This window comes from Cuculus canorus, chromosome 3 (genome assembly GCF_017976375.1).
Source record: "Cuculus canorus isolate bCucCan1 chromosome 3, bCucCan1.pri, whole genome shotgun sequence".
Lineage (NCBI taxonomy): Eukaryota > Metazoa > Chordata > Aves > Cuculiformes > Cuculidae > Cuculus > Cuculus canorus.
In genome coordinates this window covers 75,802,873-75,819,778 of record NC_071403.1, presented here as the reverse complement: position 1 = coordinate 75,819,778, position 16,906 = coordinate 75,802,873, and the positions used below count along the sequence as shown (strand labels likewise).

The 16,906-nt window shown below is 47.8% G+C and overlaps 1 protein-coding gene across 5 annotated transcripts in view; it reads left to right on the top strand.

Annotated features, from left to right (window-relative positions):
- The window catches only part of RALGAPA2 (Ral GTPase activating protein catalytic subunit alpha 2), a 140,824-nt gene extending 125,089 nt beyond the window's left edge, over nt 1–15,735 (top strand). The window contains exons 40-42 of one of the 5 annotated variants that reach the window (XR_008449117.1): nt 1,892–2,144; nt 7,692–7,731; nt 11,146–11,282. Coding sequence is in view for 4 of the 5 variants with exons in the window: in XM_054062488.1 (XP_053918463.1) it covers nt 11,146–11,300 (155 nt within the window). In the remaining variant the exon portion in view is untranslated. Of the gene's footprint in view, nt 1–1,891; nt 2,145–7,691; nt 7,732–11,145 lie in introns of all 5 variants that reach the window. The other 4 variants (XM_054062490.1, XM_054062488.1, XM_054062489.1 and 1 more) reach the window with 4 other exon arrangements.
- The last annotated feature ends 1,171 nt before the right edge of the window (nt 15,736–16,906 follow it).

Genomic DNA, 16,906 nt, shown 5'->3' with positions numbered 1-16,906 from the left:
GGGTCAGTGAGTAAGTACGCTCTTTATTAAAATTAAGATTGTTTTTAGTAGTTAGCAGAGTGTAAGAAGGAAATCAAGACCATTAAGTGAATCAAATGTGTAGCTGTTAATGACACACATCATTTGTGTATAATTAACCATGATGTATTTATTTGAGCTAAATGTTTTTATTTTTTCTGATACTGCCTCTAGGGATGCATCCCCCCAATTCAGATGAGATGTGGGTTTCTTGAAGTATGTCCTGGCTTAGTCTCACGTATCACAGATAGTCTTGCAGGTGCTTCATTTTATGCATGAAAATCGTCCAATTGACCTCCCTTGCTGTTTTCAGAAGTAGAGCCTTAAACTCCCGATATGTATCATCAGTAGCCTTGTGTATCTTAAACATTGAAAACGCAGCCTGGTAGGCGGAATGGACATCCCTGAACTCATTTAGGGGATGTACAGATTAGGAACAAAAGATGAGAATACGGTCCTTTGTTGTTAAACTGGTACATTACATGCTGTATTTTAATTAGGCTGGGTATGAGACTCAGCCCAGGAAATCCTCCGTAATCCAACACTATTGAATTATTCTTATCCTTTCCCTCTGCAGATTTCTCTTGTTTTCAAGGATGGGGGTTTAAGCTGCTTTTTTTTCCCCCCCCCCCCCTCTTTTCTTGCTCCCTCAGCCAAAAAGAAAAACAAGTATTCAACAAAATTCTTGTGTATTCTTTAATACAATCGTAAAAATGGAACAGGCACAAACAGATACTAAAGCGTTCCAACTTCAATTACCTCTGCTAACTAAAAAGCATTTGGGATGGGTTGTGGGTTTTTTTTTTCATTTAGTATCAGAAGCCAGAATCATGTTAACTCTTACAAAATGGAAGCAGATATTCCAGAAAGGAAAAGAGGTATCTCTCCTACTGGAGAAGAATTTGTGCTTGAGGTTTTAATAGGCACAAGGGTAGATTTCTACTGTCATGAGAACCCACAAACCTGCTTTTCAGCAGCGCAGATTCGCACTTAGGGCTTCAAAGGGTTAATTGAAATGGGCACACTTGACTGCTGAGAGGACTGATCTAATCACTGCCATATCCAAGTGCATCTGTTCACCATGAGGTCATTCTTGTGCATGCTAATGATTTGGAAAATAAAGCATAATGCTTGACGTTATCAGAAAGGATATAGTGTAAATCTTTGCTTTTATTTTAGTTGCTAATAGCTATTGTGGAATGAAACGGGCAGGCAAAAGCATCTTGGATTATTGCTTTCCATTTTCATTTTTTTTAAAGCATCATTTTCTGCGGAGTGTCAGGAAAACTGTGCTGGAAAACTCTGACATGTGGTATCTGTTGATAAATGGATTCTTTAATGAATATTATAGCATTGCCCAGGAGCAACACTTGAGTTGAGGAACTATAGACGTTTTCAGCATTCCCTGGTTTTAAAGCCTTGGAAGCTGTGCCTGCTTATTTACATAAAACTGAGATCTTGCAGCCTTTTTGTTGAAAAGGTGACACATGTTTTTCTTTTGTCTCTGGACTTCTACATGCATAAATTTCTTGTAGAAAATACTTCAATGTACAACAAACACAATCCAGTTTATTTTAAAACATGTTTCAGTCAGAGCTTAGTTTTAGCTTTCCCACTTTAAAGAAAAAGGAATATTTCAAATAGGCATGTCATTTTAAGATACATTTTTGAAAGAGACAAAACAAAACCTGGAGTAACAGTTGTCTTAAACAGGCTTATATTTTTTTTTTTAAAGCTAAGCAATGATTCCTTTTGGCTTTGTTTGGGTTTTTTTTACTACTTTGTTCATTTTCCTTGAAAATATGTAGGATTTTTGTCAGTTCTGGAATAAAAGTCTCTCCAGGTTCTGTATAATATTTTTGCATATTTTTAGGGAAGCTGGATGGAACTGAATATAAAAATACACATCTGAAAAGACTGTGCGGTGGTATTAACAGCATACACAGCTCATGCCAAGGTTGGGTTTGATCAGTCCGACAGTGGTACCTGAAACTGAACAATCCAGGACTTAGGAAATTCCAGACTCCCCTGGCAGATAGGAGCCCACTGCTCAGCTGCTTCCACTGTGAGAAGAGGCGGTGCCGAAACCATCTGGCAATGGTTACCAGCCGGACGAAGACTCTGCTGTGAGGCTGCTTTGACGCGGGCTTGAACCTCTTGTGCCAAATCCTTCCTTTTCCAGTACAGGTGTTGCCCTCAAATGTGGAAGGAAGCACAAGAAGAGAAGTCATTAGCCCAGAGCTCCTTGTGCAGTTTATGTGAATTAAATTCTCAGTAGGTGAGATGGAAAATGGGCGATTGTAGGTGCCAGATGTGGTAGTTGTAGAGGTTGTCCAGGTAGTAAACAAAAGAGGAAAAGCTTAGGGAGGTGGAGCAGGGGAGTGGGAAAAGTCATGAAAGGAGACAGGACTCCATGTGTTTCCCCTTCTCTGTGAGGAATATCCAGGAGGAGGTGGAGGGACCTGGCCTGCTTCCCCTCTCTGCTTAATCCAGGTAGTTCTTTCAGCTTATCTTCAGCAACAGAGAGCATTTTAGCAGCCTGTCCTTGCCAGCTGCCTTTGAAGGTATCCTGAAGCTGCACAAGCAGCCTCAGGGGTGCTCCTTACTGTGATCCATGTGTAGCTTTCCAGCCTCTCTTCCGCAGTGCTACTGCCTGCCTGGGCTTTCTCACCACCCCAGGAAAGTGCAGTGCCCGGCAAGTAAGCACTGTGCTGGGGCGGCTTTCAGCACCGTGCTGTTGCCTGCCTGTAACTCTGAACTCAGACTCATCGGCAGAAAGAGCAGCCTCATGCCTGTCTCTGTCGCTGCCAGCCTCAAAACCCTTGGCTTGGGAATATGGAGATCTCCCATCACTGTGTTCCCTCCATGGTAGCTACCAGCTCACCTAAGAGCTTACTGAGGCTCTGTTTGCATCCCAGTATCGTGGTGGCAGCTGGTCCTTTCCTGAGAGGTGAAGTTACCTCTTGGCCTGCAGTAGCTGCTCAATTTCAGAGGATTAAAAGGTGCCAAATGACATTTCCAGTTGAATCAAGTATAATTACCTGATTTAATGAAAGAGGAAAGTCAGGATGTTCTGCCGAAACCCAAAATTTACCCTTTCTCCCCAGAGATGCCTTTCAGTGAGGCATAAATCCATGTCAAATTTTCTATTACCTCCTTCCTTCCTTTGCACCTAGGGAAACCCACATGAGTGTATTCAAATAACATGACACAGCAATTCTGATCCACTTTGGGGATATTTAATGGCAAAACTGAGAAATCACAATTATTTCTATGGATGCTATAACCTCAATAAGAATTCTGCTGAATGCCGAAGGAATGGGGGAGTGGAAGCACATCCCTTTTCCCAACAGGAGCACTTGTTACAAATACAACGCTAGAAATGAGCAACACTTTTTTTCCTCTTTCAGACTTGGGCAGTCAGTGAAAATCTTTTCCAGGCTGTGTTGTCTTCCTTACTTCATTAATCTCCTTCTGCATTTAGCAGTCTGAAGAGTTTGGTCACCCTGCTGGCAGTTATATATGAAGGAATAGAAGGGCAGCTCCTGCATCCTCAGTGCGCTGTAAGATGCTCCTGTGCCTTGGTCAGACCCTTTATGTTTCTAAAAAGCTGAAGGTTATGTGTTTTGACAGTGTGATATTTTGCATTTTTTTCATGAAAGAGAAATACAATCTTGAATCAGTAAAATCCTCAGTGTTGCTGGCTGCAACGCAGTTTCAGGCTGCTTTTCCCGGTGCTCACTGCCTGTGAGGGCGTGCAGCCTGGATCTACCCCTCTAGGCTGTGTATGAGCTGGGGTTGCTTCTCCCCCAGGCCTGCTGCAACCTCAGGATCTACAGCCGGGAGGGTGTGGGAGCCACATCAGGGCTCTCAGCCTGGGCCCTTTCTTTTTTCTATTTAATTGATTGTCTCAGAGGGAGCTCTTCCCGCTATGAGAGAGGAGATGGCAAGGGAGGGCTTCCTCCCTAGCAATCAGTGCCAGGATGGGAAAAAATATGAGCTTGACGGGCCTCTCTCTTCTGCTGGGTGACAGCTCCAGCTGCTCAAGCTGTCAGCTCCCGAGAAGGCTCCAGGCAATGTGGCCCCTTTGCATATTTTCCTCGGGACTGACGCACGTCAGCCCCACAGCCGTGGTGGAGGAGAGCCCGCACAGTGCTGTCCTGGCTGCCAGCACCTGGGTGGGAGGCTTTGGGCGGTGGTTTTAGACTGTGCTACACGTTATGTGCCTGGATGGAAAGGAGAAATAACCACTAACGCTTTCTGTGGTCCCTCAGGCCAGCTGAGCGGTGCAGAACTAATTAGCGGCTGCTCCAAGTCACAACTAATTAGAACTTTGATGTGGACATTTATAGTTTATTTCTGAATCCCTAGAACAATCAAGGCTGGGTACTTCAAGTACTCGTCACTTGTGCTGGGAGCTGGAAGTGCATTTCTTAGGGTTGTTTCTGCCCTCAATTAACCCGTAGTTTCAGATCCTTCTTATCCCTTCAGTTACAGCTTTTTGAGATGCTGCTCGTCATATTTTCATAACCAAACAACAGTGAGGCAGGCCTCCTCATTGACCAATGTTTTTTCTGTGGCAATGCCTCACCTGGAGTCTGATCTGGTTGGGGAAGCAAGTGAAAACCTTTCCTTGCCTTCTGCTGGTCCTGCAAGCACAGCCTGACCTCTGTGGCGCTGCCTCTCCGGCCAGGACACGGCCGAGCTGCCCCCCTGACACCTTCTGCAGGGCAGCCTTTGTCCCCCTCCAGCTGAGGCTCTGCTGCCAAGCTCTGGCGCAGGCTTGGGACAGTCAGCTCCAATGTCCTGCTTGCTTCTGCAGCATTTTTGTGAGTTTGGGGGAAAAAAGGGGCTCTGTGAGTTCAGCTGATAGAAAGCCTCTCCAAATACAACTGATAAATGACATTTTGTGCCATTGCCCTCCTGCTAGCCTTCAGCAGCTTCCAGTCAGAACACCTAGCTGTTCTTCCAGGGGGTCCCTTCTCTCCACAGAGGTCAAACCACGTAGCCTTTGGGTTCTGCTCAAAGCCGTAAGATCTCAAAGCAGCCTCAAAACAGCTGCCACTCATAATGAAATCTGAAATACTTCAGCAGCTCATACCAAACATGAGAAGTCACCAAAAGGCCACACGGTGTCAATACAGACCCCATCATTTGATGTTCTGCATCCCTAATGCACTTTGTTGCTGTATCTGCATTTCAGACCATTGGCATTTGAATGTGTGAACGCAGCCACTGCTGTATTAGTGGTAACGTCCTCAAAGTAGACTCCATGGACACACAGGCTTGGGATGCTGATTGTATCGTCAGCCTGTCCTGATGAGTGAGGAGCAGCACATGTCAGAGCAGAGCATGTCAAAATGCAAAGCGGATTTACTGCTACGATTCTCTCTGGAATTTTATTACCTTCATATTTACTGGGAAAGAAAACAGATTCCCACAGACCTGGCATGGCTGATTGGTTAATGAGGGGGTGGGAGGATAGGTCATGGCCTGTATGAAAACTTAGAATCACAGAATCATTAAGATTGGAAAAGACCTCTAAAGTCATCCAGTCCAACCATCAGCCCATCACCATTGTGCCTACTAAACCATATCCCAAAGTGCCACATCTACATGTTTTTTGAACACTTCCAGGGAAGGAGACTCCAAAGGTCTTCTCCAGTATAAAGCTTCGAAATCCCTACTGATCCCACATGATGCTGTGATTAGTTTTTCGGGTTTCATGTGAAGACCTACCTTTCTCGGTCTTTCACTCTCATTAGAAAAGTCTACCAAAAAGAGCAATAGTTTTCTTTGTATTTGGTTAAATTGGATCATTCCAGGTTAGAAAAGGCAGAAAGGGAAAAGGAAAAGGTCATCGCAGTGCTGCAGGACGCTGCTTTTCCACTCTGCACTGAGAGGGTGAATGACCACAGCCACACCTGAGGAAGTTTTCTTTAGGTTTTGCTTGCCCCTTGCTAAAAAGATTTGGGTCTGAAGGCAGCATCCAGCTTCAGAGACAGCACATTCTGCAGAGATCACATCAAAAAAGGTGAGCCTGATTTCAGGATTCTCATGGAAAAGACCTCTAAGCTCATCCAGTCCAACCATCAGCCCAATGCCACCATCCCAACTAAACCATATCCTGAAGTGCCATTTCCATACACTTTTTTACCATCTCCAGGGATGGAGATTCTGCCCCTGCCCTGGGCAGCCCATTCCAATGCTTCACCACTCTTACAATGAAGAAATTTTTCCTAATATCCAATTGAAACCTCCCCTGATGCAACTTGAGGCCGTTTCCTCTCATCATTTGTTACTTGGGAGAAGAGACCAGCACCCACCTCGCTACAACCTCCTTTCAGACAGTTGGAGAGTGATGAGGTCTCCCCTCAGCCTCCTCTTCTCCAGACTAAACAGGCCTGGGTCCCCCAGCCGCTCCTCATAACCCCTCTGCTGCAGACCCTCCACAGCTCCATTGCCCTTCTCTGGGCACGCTCCAGCCCCTCAATGTCCTTCTTGTACTGTGGGTTGGGAGAGGAAGCAACCTCTAAGTTACTGCACTGGTGAAGTGGCTGACAGAGAAGATGCTTTTCATTTTGTTTTCCTGCATGTGGTGGCCCCAAGGAGGGCTCAGACAGTTTTAGTGAGGAGTAGGACCCCTCCAGTTCAGCTCCGTGATGACAGCGCTGTATTTTCCTTGTCCTGGCAGAGGTCCTGCCTGTCTTCTCCATAGGAGGTCTGAGAAGACGTTTCAACATCAGCAGCACTGATACTGCTGTGAAGAGAGGGGGGAGGGAGTTCTTTTTCTTTCAGGAGTGTTCATCTGCTACTAAAGGAGATGAGAAATTGCTAAAAGATCTTTTTCTCCTAGAGCACCTGCCCTGGTGGTGGATGAGAAACCAGACTTGTTCTGTGCAGTAGGTTTAAAGCAAAATAAGCTCTCTAGCTCTCCAAAAGATAACTCTTGAAAATGTATTTTTATCTGCATTGCTAACTGAAGTTTCAATCCCCTCCTGCAAAAGACACGTTTTAAAAGCTGAAGCCTTCATCTCTGTATAGCTTTTGTACCTGCGAGAGACTTCAGAGGCATCTGATCCATCATTCATGTGCTTCTTATTTGTGTGCAGGTGTATGACTGCCTGTGATGTGGCTTCACACGTACAAGTGACTTTCTGTTCATGGAAAGGTTCTATGGCCTCAGGTTATGGATGCTCTGGGCTTTCTGGTTTCTTTAACTTGCCTTTAGCACAATAGTGGATTAGGCCTCTGGGAAGCCTCAAATTAAACCTGGTTTGACTTTGTATGATCACAAACTGTGTTGAAAGTGTCACTGAAGTAGGAGGCTGCTGGAGTCCACCATACCCCATCAGCAAGTTTGGCAAAAGCCGAAAGGAGATAATTTTTTTCTAATTTTTACCAACATCTTTGCCTTCTGTTTTTCCAATCAGCAGACCAACAGGGGCAGGGAAAAGCCTGTGGTTACCGATTTCTTTAAGGGTACTGAGGTGAACTTTGCATTGCGAGTTACTCTTCTTACAATTTGGTGCCCACCGTGTGCCAAGTTTGCTGTGATGCCCACACGGGTTTCTGCTGTGCTGGGTGTCCACGAGCAGCCGGTCTGACCTTCACGCGAGTGCGATGAGTGTGCTGTTCCTGTATTTATACGATTTTGTGTTCTCTCCCTTTAGATTAGAATATGTAATGGTCTCGTTACAGTAATTGCCACAGGTAAGAGCGATGCTTCCTGCAGGCCCTGCTGCTGCTGGCATTGTGCTCCATCACTAACAGCTCTCCTCTTCCTCCTCCTCCTGTGCTCAGCACGCGGCTCTGGGGCTCTCTGAGTCTGTTTCTGCCTTTCTCTGTCACCACCGCCCCATCTCCTCCCAAGCCCTGTGGGTGCCCACTGCCCACCCGTGTGGCTGCTGCTCCCCCCGGCTGCTGCCAGGCACAGCCAATGCTGGCACATGCCATGGTGGGAAGCATTTTGGTCACAGCTGAGCCTGTGTGTGTGTGTGTTTGTGGCCAGGACACCACGGAATGGGAACTGGATGGGGCAGTCACCAGCAATACCCTGTCCCACCAGCAGTGAGCACCCATGGGGGCTGCACAACATCACCTCCGCAGCGGTGCTCACCTGGAAACCAGCGCAACTTGCAGGAAAGATCAGCTGTGCATCTTTCCTGAGGTTTTATCCCCCTTTGTGCATATTTCACGTTTGGCTGAGTTGTAAATTTTAAGCCTGTGAGTAGTCAGAATTGTTTAGTAGTAGTTTCATTTACTGCACCACTGCGGAGCTGCTGCTTGGTTTTCACAACTCCTGAATCTCACATTGCCTGCGCACCCTCTGAAACAAACACAGCAAGGGAGAAAAAAACACCCTCCTCCATATCACTGCAAAGAAACAAAGAATTCAGTCTCTCACGAGCATCTTATCATCCCTAGAAATACAGCGCTGATTTTCCTAGGCACGTGTCGGCGGGTGCACACAGCCCCACTTCCCTCCTGAGCGCAGCTGAGTGAGCAGAGCCTCGTCTCCGAACAAACTTGCAGGCTCCCCTTGCAAGACGGCCAAGTAATTAGAGTTCGTGCCAGACAGCTTGCAAGTGGAATTATAATATTTGTATGAAAGCCTTTCTCTTTTGTGGTTATCACTTGCTCACTCCGCAGCTGCTGTCTCCCTATCAATCAAGGCGGGTTTGGGGGGGGGGGGGGCTTCAAGGTTGATTGCATAGCTAAGGACTCGCCAGAAGAAAGTTGGGACTGAAGGAATGTGTGGATGCTGCGGGTGCTCCCGGAGCGAGGTGTGCCTCGCCTTGCCTGCCGCAGCCACCCAGCTTTTCATATGCGCAGGCGATGCATTGTTCGGCGCTTGCATGGATATCGCTTGAGCTTGTCCGTTTGGTGAAAACTGTATTATTTTGACCATCTGCTATTCCGCTTAACTGCAGGAATGTAAAGTCCGACACCTCCCTTACTGCCTTTCCCTCCCCCACGCTCCTCTCTCCATAAATGGCACCACAGGTTTTTGTTTTTAATCCAAACCTGGCAGCCCCATGTTTTTCACAGAAAATGCCTTTACACGCTAAGTCATATTTTTCACCTTTTATTTAATGCGCTATTTCCCCTTCAATCAGTTGTCTTGTATAAATCTGGTAAGTAAAGATGCTCTTTGAAATGCAGCCACTTGTTTGGGAACTGACTGAGGGACTTCCAAGGAGCAAGAGGTGCCCTGGCTTGAGCTGCAGCCGGACCTTGGCATCCTCCTACTCACTCCTTTGAATCACTAAAATATTGAGAGTTAGTGAACACACAAGGCCTGGGTTTTAAACCTTATAGAGGAAACCAAATGCGATGCTGCCTGTGCCCAGCAAACTCAATGGAGTTTCTGAGCACTATTCCTGAGAACAGGATCAGTGCAAGCTGCTAAAACACATGAAGAGGGGCAGCTGCAGCTCCTAATGATGGGGCGAGACAGGTTGTGGTTTAAAATACACTGAACCACTCCATCCCTTTGTGGAAAATGCAGCCGAGTCAAATTGGGTCTTTGTCCTTAGAAAGCAGATCAAGTCCCTGGTGCTTTACTGCCTGCAGAGCTGTGCAGGCAAGACCTTCCCCTGTCCACCTTGCTAAACCATGGTGGATTCCCCAGCATGTTTTGGAAGGGCAAGGCTGCCCTGGTTGTGAGCAAGGTTATCCCTGCTCACCATGAGGCAGCTCAGCCATTGGCAGCTCAGCCAAGGCACAGGCTGTGTTTTGGGGCATTTTCTGCGTGTTTGAGGATCACTCAGGCTAATGAAGGGATTTTTAAAGCCCTGTAATTGTTGACCACATAAACTAAAGGCAAATAAAGCTGCTTTTTATGGCTTTTTTTTGTTGGATAGGAGATGATAGGTTTGTGTTGAAAAAGTGGAACCATCAGTCGAGTTCAGCAATGGTCACAGGGCTGCTGAGATGGGCCTCAACTTTTGGCATGGGCTTGGAAGCCTTCCTCCCTTCTCCCCACGGGCTTGCAAGGCACCAGGCTGTTCCTCCATCCCACCTCTACTGAAAATCTTTGTGTTAAGATTTGGATAAAGAATTGTAACACAGTTTAAAAATACTGTACCCCTGGGGAGCTGATGAAATGACATTCACACTGGGAAATGCCCTGGGACATTGGAGCCACAGCAGCAAGAGCCAGGCTGGGTTGCAGCATCCTTGTTTTTATTCCTCTGAGTGCCATTACAGCCACGCAGGGGAGAAGCAGGAGCCGCACACACGCACGCACCTCGGTTTATTCATTTACTTCTTAGTTTAATAGCTGTATCTTCATCTGTTCTCATTCAGACAAGCTCTCTAGTCCTGGCCTCCAGTTGAAGTCGCCTGTGGGAAATAATGGAGATGTAACTTCATGTTGTTGAACAACAAAGTGCAAATACACGTGAATGCCACTGCAGCCACACAGCCCACAAAGTTCTTGAGCAGTGGCCATGAGTGCACTGACAGTGATGGGCACCAAGTGTCCTATTTAAGTAGTGGAACTAATTTGAAAAAATAGGCATTCTCTGGATTATTTTTCAAGAGACGAAGACACCTTCCAGGTAGAGTTTCCTGCGAATGTTCACGCTATGGAAACTCATTTCCAGCTCTCTGTAGTAGATTAAATATGGAAGAGCTCGTTAGTGACACGCTGCAAAAATAATAACTTTATGTAGCATGCAATTGAAATAAATATTTTTTGGATCTCAGTTACGCACAGCATCGCTGCTCCCCCTCCCCCAGTATTGGCTGTGGGACCATCGGTGCCCATGGGATCTGTGCGAACCGGCATTACTGACCCAATCGGGGCTGCTGCCTGGGGCTCTCCTGCGCTTGGCTGGGCACTGCCGACCGCGCATAGCCCAGCTACTCCTTGCTTTTTCTGGAAGCTGGCAAGGAGAAATTCATCTTTTTCTCCAGGAAAGCACAGTATGGTGGTTCCTCAGCTGCCAGGGCCAAATCTCTAGTATAAATGTCAAGTTCACCTGAGTGATACCCAGGATTAATTTTGGAAGAGGAGATGGAGTGGGGCTGAATTTTGCCAAGCAGTTATTCTGATGCAAAGACTGGTGGGTTCTTTCTTTCCTTAACGTTCTTTTTTTCCCTGCCCGTTCTGTTTTCCAGGCTGCCTCACCACAAGTGCAAGCGCCGACCTTACTGTCACCATAGGAATTGAGTTAGCAGAGCAGACCTCGCCCACGTTACCACGTGCCTCGAAGAGCAGAGTGTCTGGGAAGCTTCGCCGCTCCGCGAGTGCTCTCAGCAAGTCTTCCAACTGAGGTGCTGCAGGAGCAGAACTCTGGCTGAGGGATCCCAGGAAACCTTAAAATAGAGAAATTATTTACTCCCTCTACAGAACTTGTGATTTTGACGAGCACGCGTTTAAGGGGACAGGCAAGGGGTTTGCTCTATGGGTGGCAGTTCTCTTGTATTTGGACAGACACAGCCATTATCAACTGCGTTATCATCATGCATTTCACTCCATTGTTTCTGTTCCAAAAAGAACGAAGATGATGTGGAACTCTGAGTGCATTGGGCAGGTGGCAGCACACACATCCCCCCCTACCCCCCTGGGCCTGTGCACAAGTACTGATGTTGCAGTTAAAAGAGGACACACAGCAGTACTGAAACCAGTTATGTAATGTAACTGTAGAGCATCGCGTTTAGTCATTCCAGTCAACACTTAATTGTGTCTAAATAGATTTTCCATGTGATGCACCACATAACAAGAGTTCCCCTCCTCTGGAGTGCAGGTGAATGATGGAGGTGCTTTCCAGTCTGCATTCAACTGCTGTTCCCCTTCCACTGTCGGTGGTCACCCAGCACCAAATTTGTGCAAGAAGATAAGAATTAGTCATCAGCGAGCAGGTTGTTACCTGAAATTCAGGAGGGCACTGTTGGTTACACAAAGTGGTGGCATCTGCATTACAGTCCGTGCAATCCATGTGTCTGGTACAGACGGTCCAGATAGTACATTTTACTGCCTGTTACGTAAAATCTTAAAGCTGAAGATGCTCCTGAAGCCGCCTGGTCCAGCAGAGCAGGGCCCAGGACCTGCCTGTGCTGTGCCAGTGCCCGCCTGTGGCAGCGGGTGGTTACTGGGGTGGCAGCAGCCAGTGCGGCCCTGGGGTGCCTGTCAGCGGCTGCCATGCCAGGTGGGTTCTGCCGTTCACCTTCACCCCTTTGCCCTCTCTCTCAGAACTGGCTTTGGGATTGCTGTGTCATGGGCGATCGTGCATGCGGTGTCTGCGCACTGTGACTTATTCTCTACAAAGATAACCAAATTCCATTTTGAAGAGCAAATGTCGCGCTTCTGCCACAACTCCTCCTCGCCACGGTTTGACTAATTAGACAGTGCTCCTCTTAGGTAACCACCGCACCCTGTCATCAGGGCAACAGTCTGCAACCTGCAGCATCTCTAGTCAGAGTAAAATGAATCTGAAGGCTTTTGAGGATGCGCACGCAAACCCTGTATTTTCAATAGGAAGTGTCTTTCTCTATATGTATCAGTTTTCTAAGGTTGATAACTTTATAGCTAAAACCCCGTGTTATAAAAATGAGATATTTGAGGGAATCCTGCAGCCACTCAGTGTGATCGAGGATCGTCAGGATGAATCCATTGATGCTGCACCGTGAAGGGACTTGGGAGACACCGCGCACAGCAGAACGTCAGCCCCCACCTGACAGCTGCTGCATGTGGGACCCAGCGCTGGGGCTGGGCGCCCCATTCTGCCTGGGCTTCCCTGGCCCTCCTGGTGCACATGGAAGAGAGGAGGAGACGGCTGTAGAGCAAATAGTGCTGTGTTCACTTTATTTTTGTGATGATTTGAACTGATGTCAGTGCCTGTCTGTTCTCAAGCATTGTGTCAGACCCCTCCTCACCCTCCTCGGGTCTGGTTCGCGTCATTGCTGTTTGTTCCATTTTCGTTTGTTCTGCCACTCAGCACTCAAGTGCGCACCTCGAAATGCTGTGTGCTTTGGTTTAAGTGAAGCGGATCTGGTTTTGGGTGAAGCAAAATGCACACTGGGCCACCATTTTTTTGCACTTCTGCGTAACGTGAAGGTCTGTCTGTGTGAGCGTCAGCATCCAGCACCAGGGCATCCCTGGAAATGAGGAATGCTGCTGTAGATACCGCCAGTAACACTGAGCTAGCTCGACACCTCACTGTGGCCTCTGTCGGGTGGGTTACGTGGTCTGATGGGCAGCCAGCTCGGCCCACGGTGCCCAGAGCAGAAACTGGTGGTGCCAAGCACGAACCTGGTTGGCACACATGTGACACTGCTGTCCTGCCGGGAAGAGCCTCGTTCACTGAGGGTGTGGACTTTCTGCCTCACATTTTGGTTTTGCTTTCTACTGATTCTGTGTTGGTGAAGGAAATTAGAGAATAGATGTTGTATTTTAATTTATTTTATTTTCAGGAGTGGACAGGCGAGGCTGCCTTGTTCCAAGTTATCCAATAAGTGGTCTGAAATGATTTCAAAGGCATTCTGAGTGAAAGGAGAATTTTCTCTTGGAGCAATACGCATCTCTAATTCAGGGAAGGATAAAAACACCAATGGAAACAGTATTTTCTTGATGACAAAACCCTAAAAATATTAATTTGTAAAAATCCAGCTGCAGTTTTGTACAATGAACTGGATAACAAAGCTGTTCTGTTACCCCTCACAAACTTAATAAACCTTGGCTCACAACAGAATTCCTTAAGGAGCAATAAAACAATGTGTACGTGTGTGATGTGTGCGGCGTCTGTGGGGCAGGGGGTGCTCCACACCATCACGGTGACGTCGGCAGCTGCTCCCAGCCGGCTCCCGGCCATGCGCCATCTCTGGGTGCTGGGGCCTGGGTCCAAGCATTCGGAGCCACTGGGCACAATTCAGGCTGTGACATGTTGCGGCTTTCCAGGTCTGGTTCAAACATGAAGGGGATGTCTTTTAAAGCTGGTGTTGGAAATGCGGTGTCCCCAGCGTGGATGTTGCCTTCCCACAGCACACACCGTGCTGAGCACCACAGCCACAGAGCCAGCGGCGCGTGACCAGCGGCATCATTTCCTGACACAAGCTCTGTTTGCAACTCCCCCAGCTCCCATCCATTCTCGGGGTGGCTTCTTCCCGCTCACCCCAGCTCTCTCCACTGTGCGGGGTCCAGGGATTGGCGCACCCTCTCCGGGACATGCTGCCACCGGCTGCAGGCTGAGGGAATGGTTCTGTTGGGATGAATTCTGCCAAGCTCCTACAGAAAAATGGCTTCTGTTTGTGTAAGGAGCAGCTTCGGGGATAACAACAGGATTTTAACCTTTTCTTCTAGGGGATAAAAGTCAGTTGCAGACATGTTCATGTTAAAGATTCTATCCTTCTGTCACCAGTCGTAAGGGCAAAGCCACCCAAAAGAGACTCTGTAAAAGGTGTTTGTTTCAGGTGCATTCCCGCAGTGAAGAGCAGTGGCTGAGTGGGCTGCGGCCATTGCCGTTCCGCCAGATCCAGCCTTCGCAGGACGCTCAGCCCCGTGTACAGGGTGCACCCATGTACAGGTACTGCTGCCCCAGAAACACCTCTCTGTCTTCTCATCCTGTGGCCACTGACCATTGTTTTAATTGGGGGATTTCTTCTGTCCCATTCCCTGATGCAAAGACTCCTTTGCTGCTGAATGCCAGCAGCACTGCCATTGGAGGAGTTTCTGCAGCTCGTACTTCAGAGCCTTCATCACACCATCCAGGCAAGAAGAACACATCCATTTGATGGATGTTTTTGAAGCACCAGTGCTTCAGCTCCATGTGGATGCAGTCCCTCCGAAGAGCGCTCCCAGGACAGCACTCCTGACGCCACTGCCATCCTGGCTGGGTGGAAGCTGTGGAGTAGGTGTGCCAGCCACTGGCTGCGGCCGCTGCTGAAGGGCTTGTGGTGGTTCACTAAGAATAATTCCAGACCACTGGGAAACTCCAGGCGATGCTGTTTGTGTCCTGTCCGTGGCACAAAATGCCGGCTGCCCGTTAAGCCAGGTAACACCCTGCTGCCAAGCAGTTTGCATGGACATGAAACCAAATCTTTCTAATGGAGATTCTTCTGCTCTATGGAGACATAAAAAATGAAGGGGCCTGTGGTCTCAGTCATCCTTCGGTCGGGTGCTTATGGATTACCACAGCCTTGGGTGAGTGGGAATGTGAGTGGATCATTTTGCAGTGGGAAAAGACTTGGAAATGTCTGTTTCTTTTCTGAAAAGAGATGGCAAAGTTCTCACCTGAATTGTTTTCAGGTGCTTCAGTCAGGAATGAAGAAATTAGAGCTCTGGACAATAACATTACACCCCAACCAGGCATTAGGAATGCGGCCTCCACCCATCTCCGGTACGGAGGATCCCTCTTCCAGGCCCAGCACTGCCCACACTCGCATTGTGCTTCCTACAGGCCGTTTTCCTGTACAAGGGGTTGCAAATTGCGTAGGATTGGGCAGGTGCAGGAACTGCTGCTCTGGGCAGCCAGAGGGGGTCTGGGGTCACCTCAGAGACATTCCCGCAGGGAGCCAGGCAGTGTCCAGCACTGACGGGTGAGGGGCACGGCTGTGGCCCTGGGGCTGATGCGGTCTCCTGGCCCCAGCCTGGTGGGAGCACCCCCAGGTCCCGGCACAGCCAGGGCTTCCACCGCACCCTAACCATCAGCTTTCCTACTCTGGCTGAAGACCCTGCAGCCGAGGGGTGCTCAGTGCTGGCATAGGATGGCTGCATCACGCTGGAGGATGCCGGATAATTTACAAGGTGTTAATTGTACCTGATGTAATTCATGTGATTTGAGCTGCGGAGTGCCCAGGGGATGGATGTGGCGCAGGGCAGCCATGGTGCCAGGGTCCTATGCATTGCTCCAGGCGTGCCCCTCTCTGCACGCGGCTCCCTGGAGCAGCCCCTGAGCCACCCCTGGCCAGGCAGCAACAGGCACGACAACCACAGGCATGAGCAATGGACTGGGATGGGAGAGGAGAGGAGAGGAGAGGAGAGGAGAGGAGAGGAGAGGAGAGGAGAGGAGAGGAGAGGAGAGGAGAGGAGAGGAGAGGAGAGGAGAGGAGAGGAGAGGAGAGGAGAGGAGAGGAGAGGAGAGGAGAGGAGAGGAGAGGAGAGGAAGGGAATGGGAAATAGGATAGTATAGTATAGTATAGGATAGGATAGGATAGGATAGGATAGGATAGGATAGGATAGGATAGGATAGGATAGGATAGGATAGGATAGGATAGGATAGGATAGGTTTGGGTTAGAAGGGACCTTAAAGCCCATCCAGTTTCACCCCCCTGCCATGGGCAGGGACACCTCCCACTAGATCAGGTCACTCAAAGCCCCACCCAGCCTGGCCTTGAACACGTCCAGGGATGGGGTAGCCACAACTTCCCTGGGCAACCTGTGCCAGCGCCTCACCACTCTCATAGGGAAGAAATTCTTCCTTATGTTGAGTCAAATAGAATAGAACAGACTAGAACAGAACGGAACAGAAATATTGATGCATACCTATGCGTAAGAATGACAAATACTGTTATACGCATTGTCTTATTGCTATATCTATCATGTTATATATTATATAATTCTATAAACGAATTATTATGCATATTGTGTTATATTTATTATATGCTACAGTGTATATATATAGATAAATTATATATTTTTGGTGTTAAATGCACATAGATATAATGTGCACATATATATAATGTGTATATAATGTTATACTGTTATAATAAGCATAATATACCTTTATCCATAATCTATGTATTATATATTGTATATGATGTGGTATATATTATACCATATACAGTATATTATACTATATATGAACCAGCTAATATATTGTATATTATTCATAGAATCATAGAATAGTTTGGGTTGGAAGGGACCTTAGACATCATCTAGTTC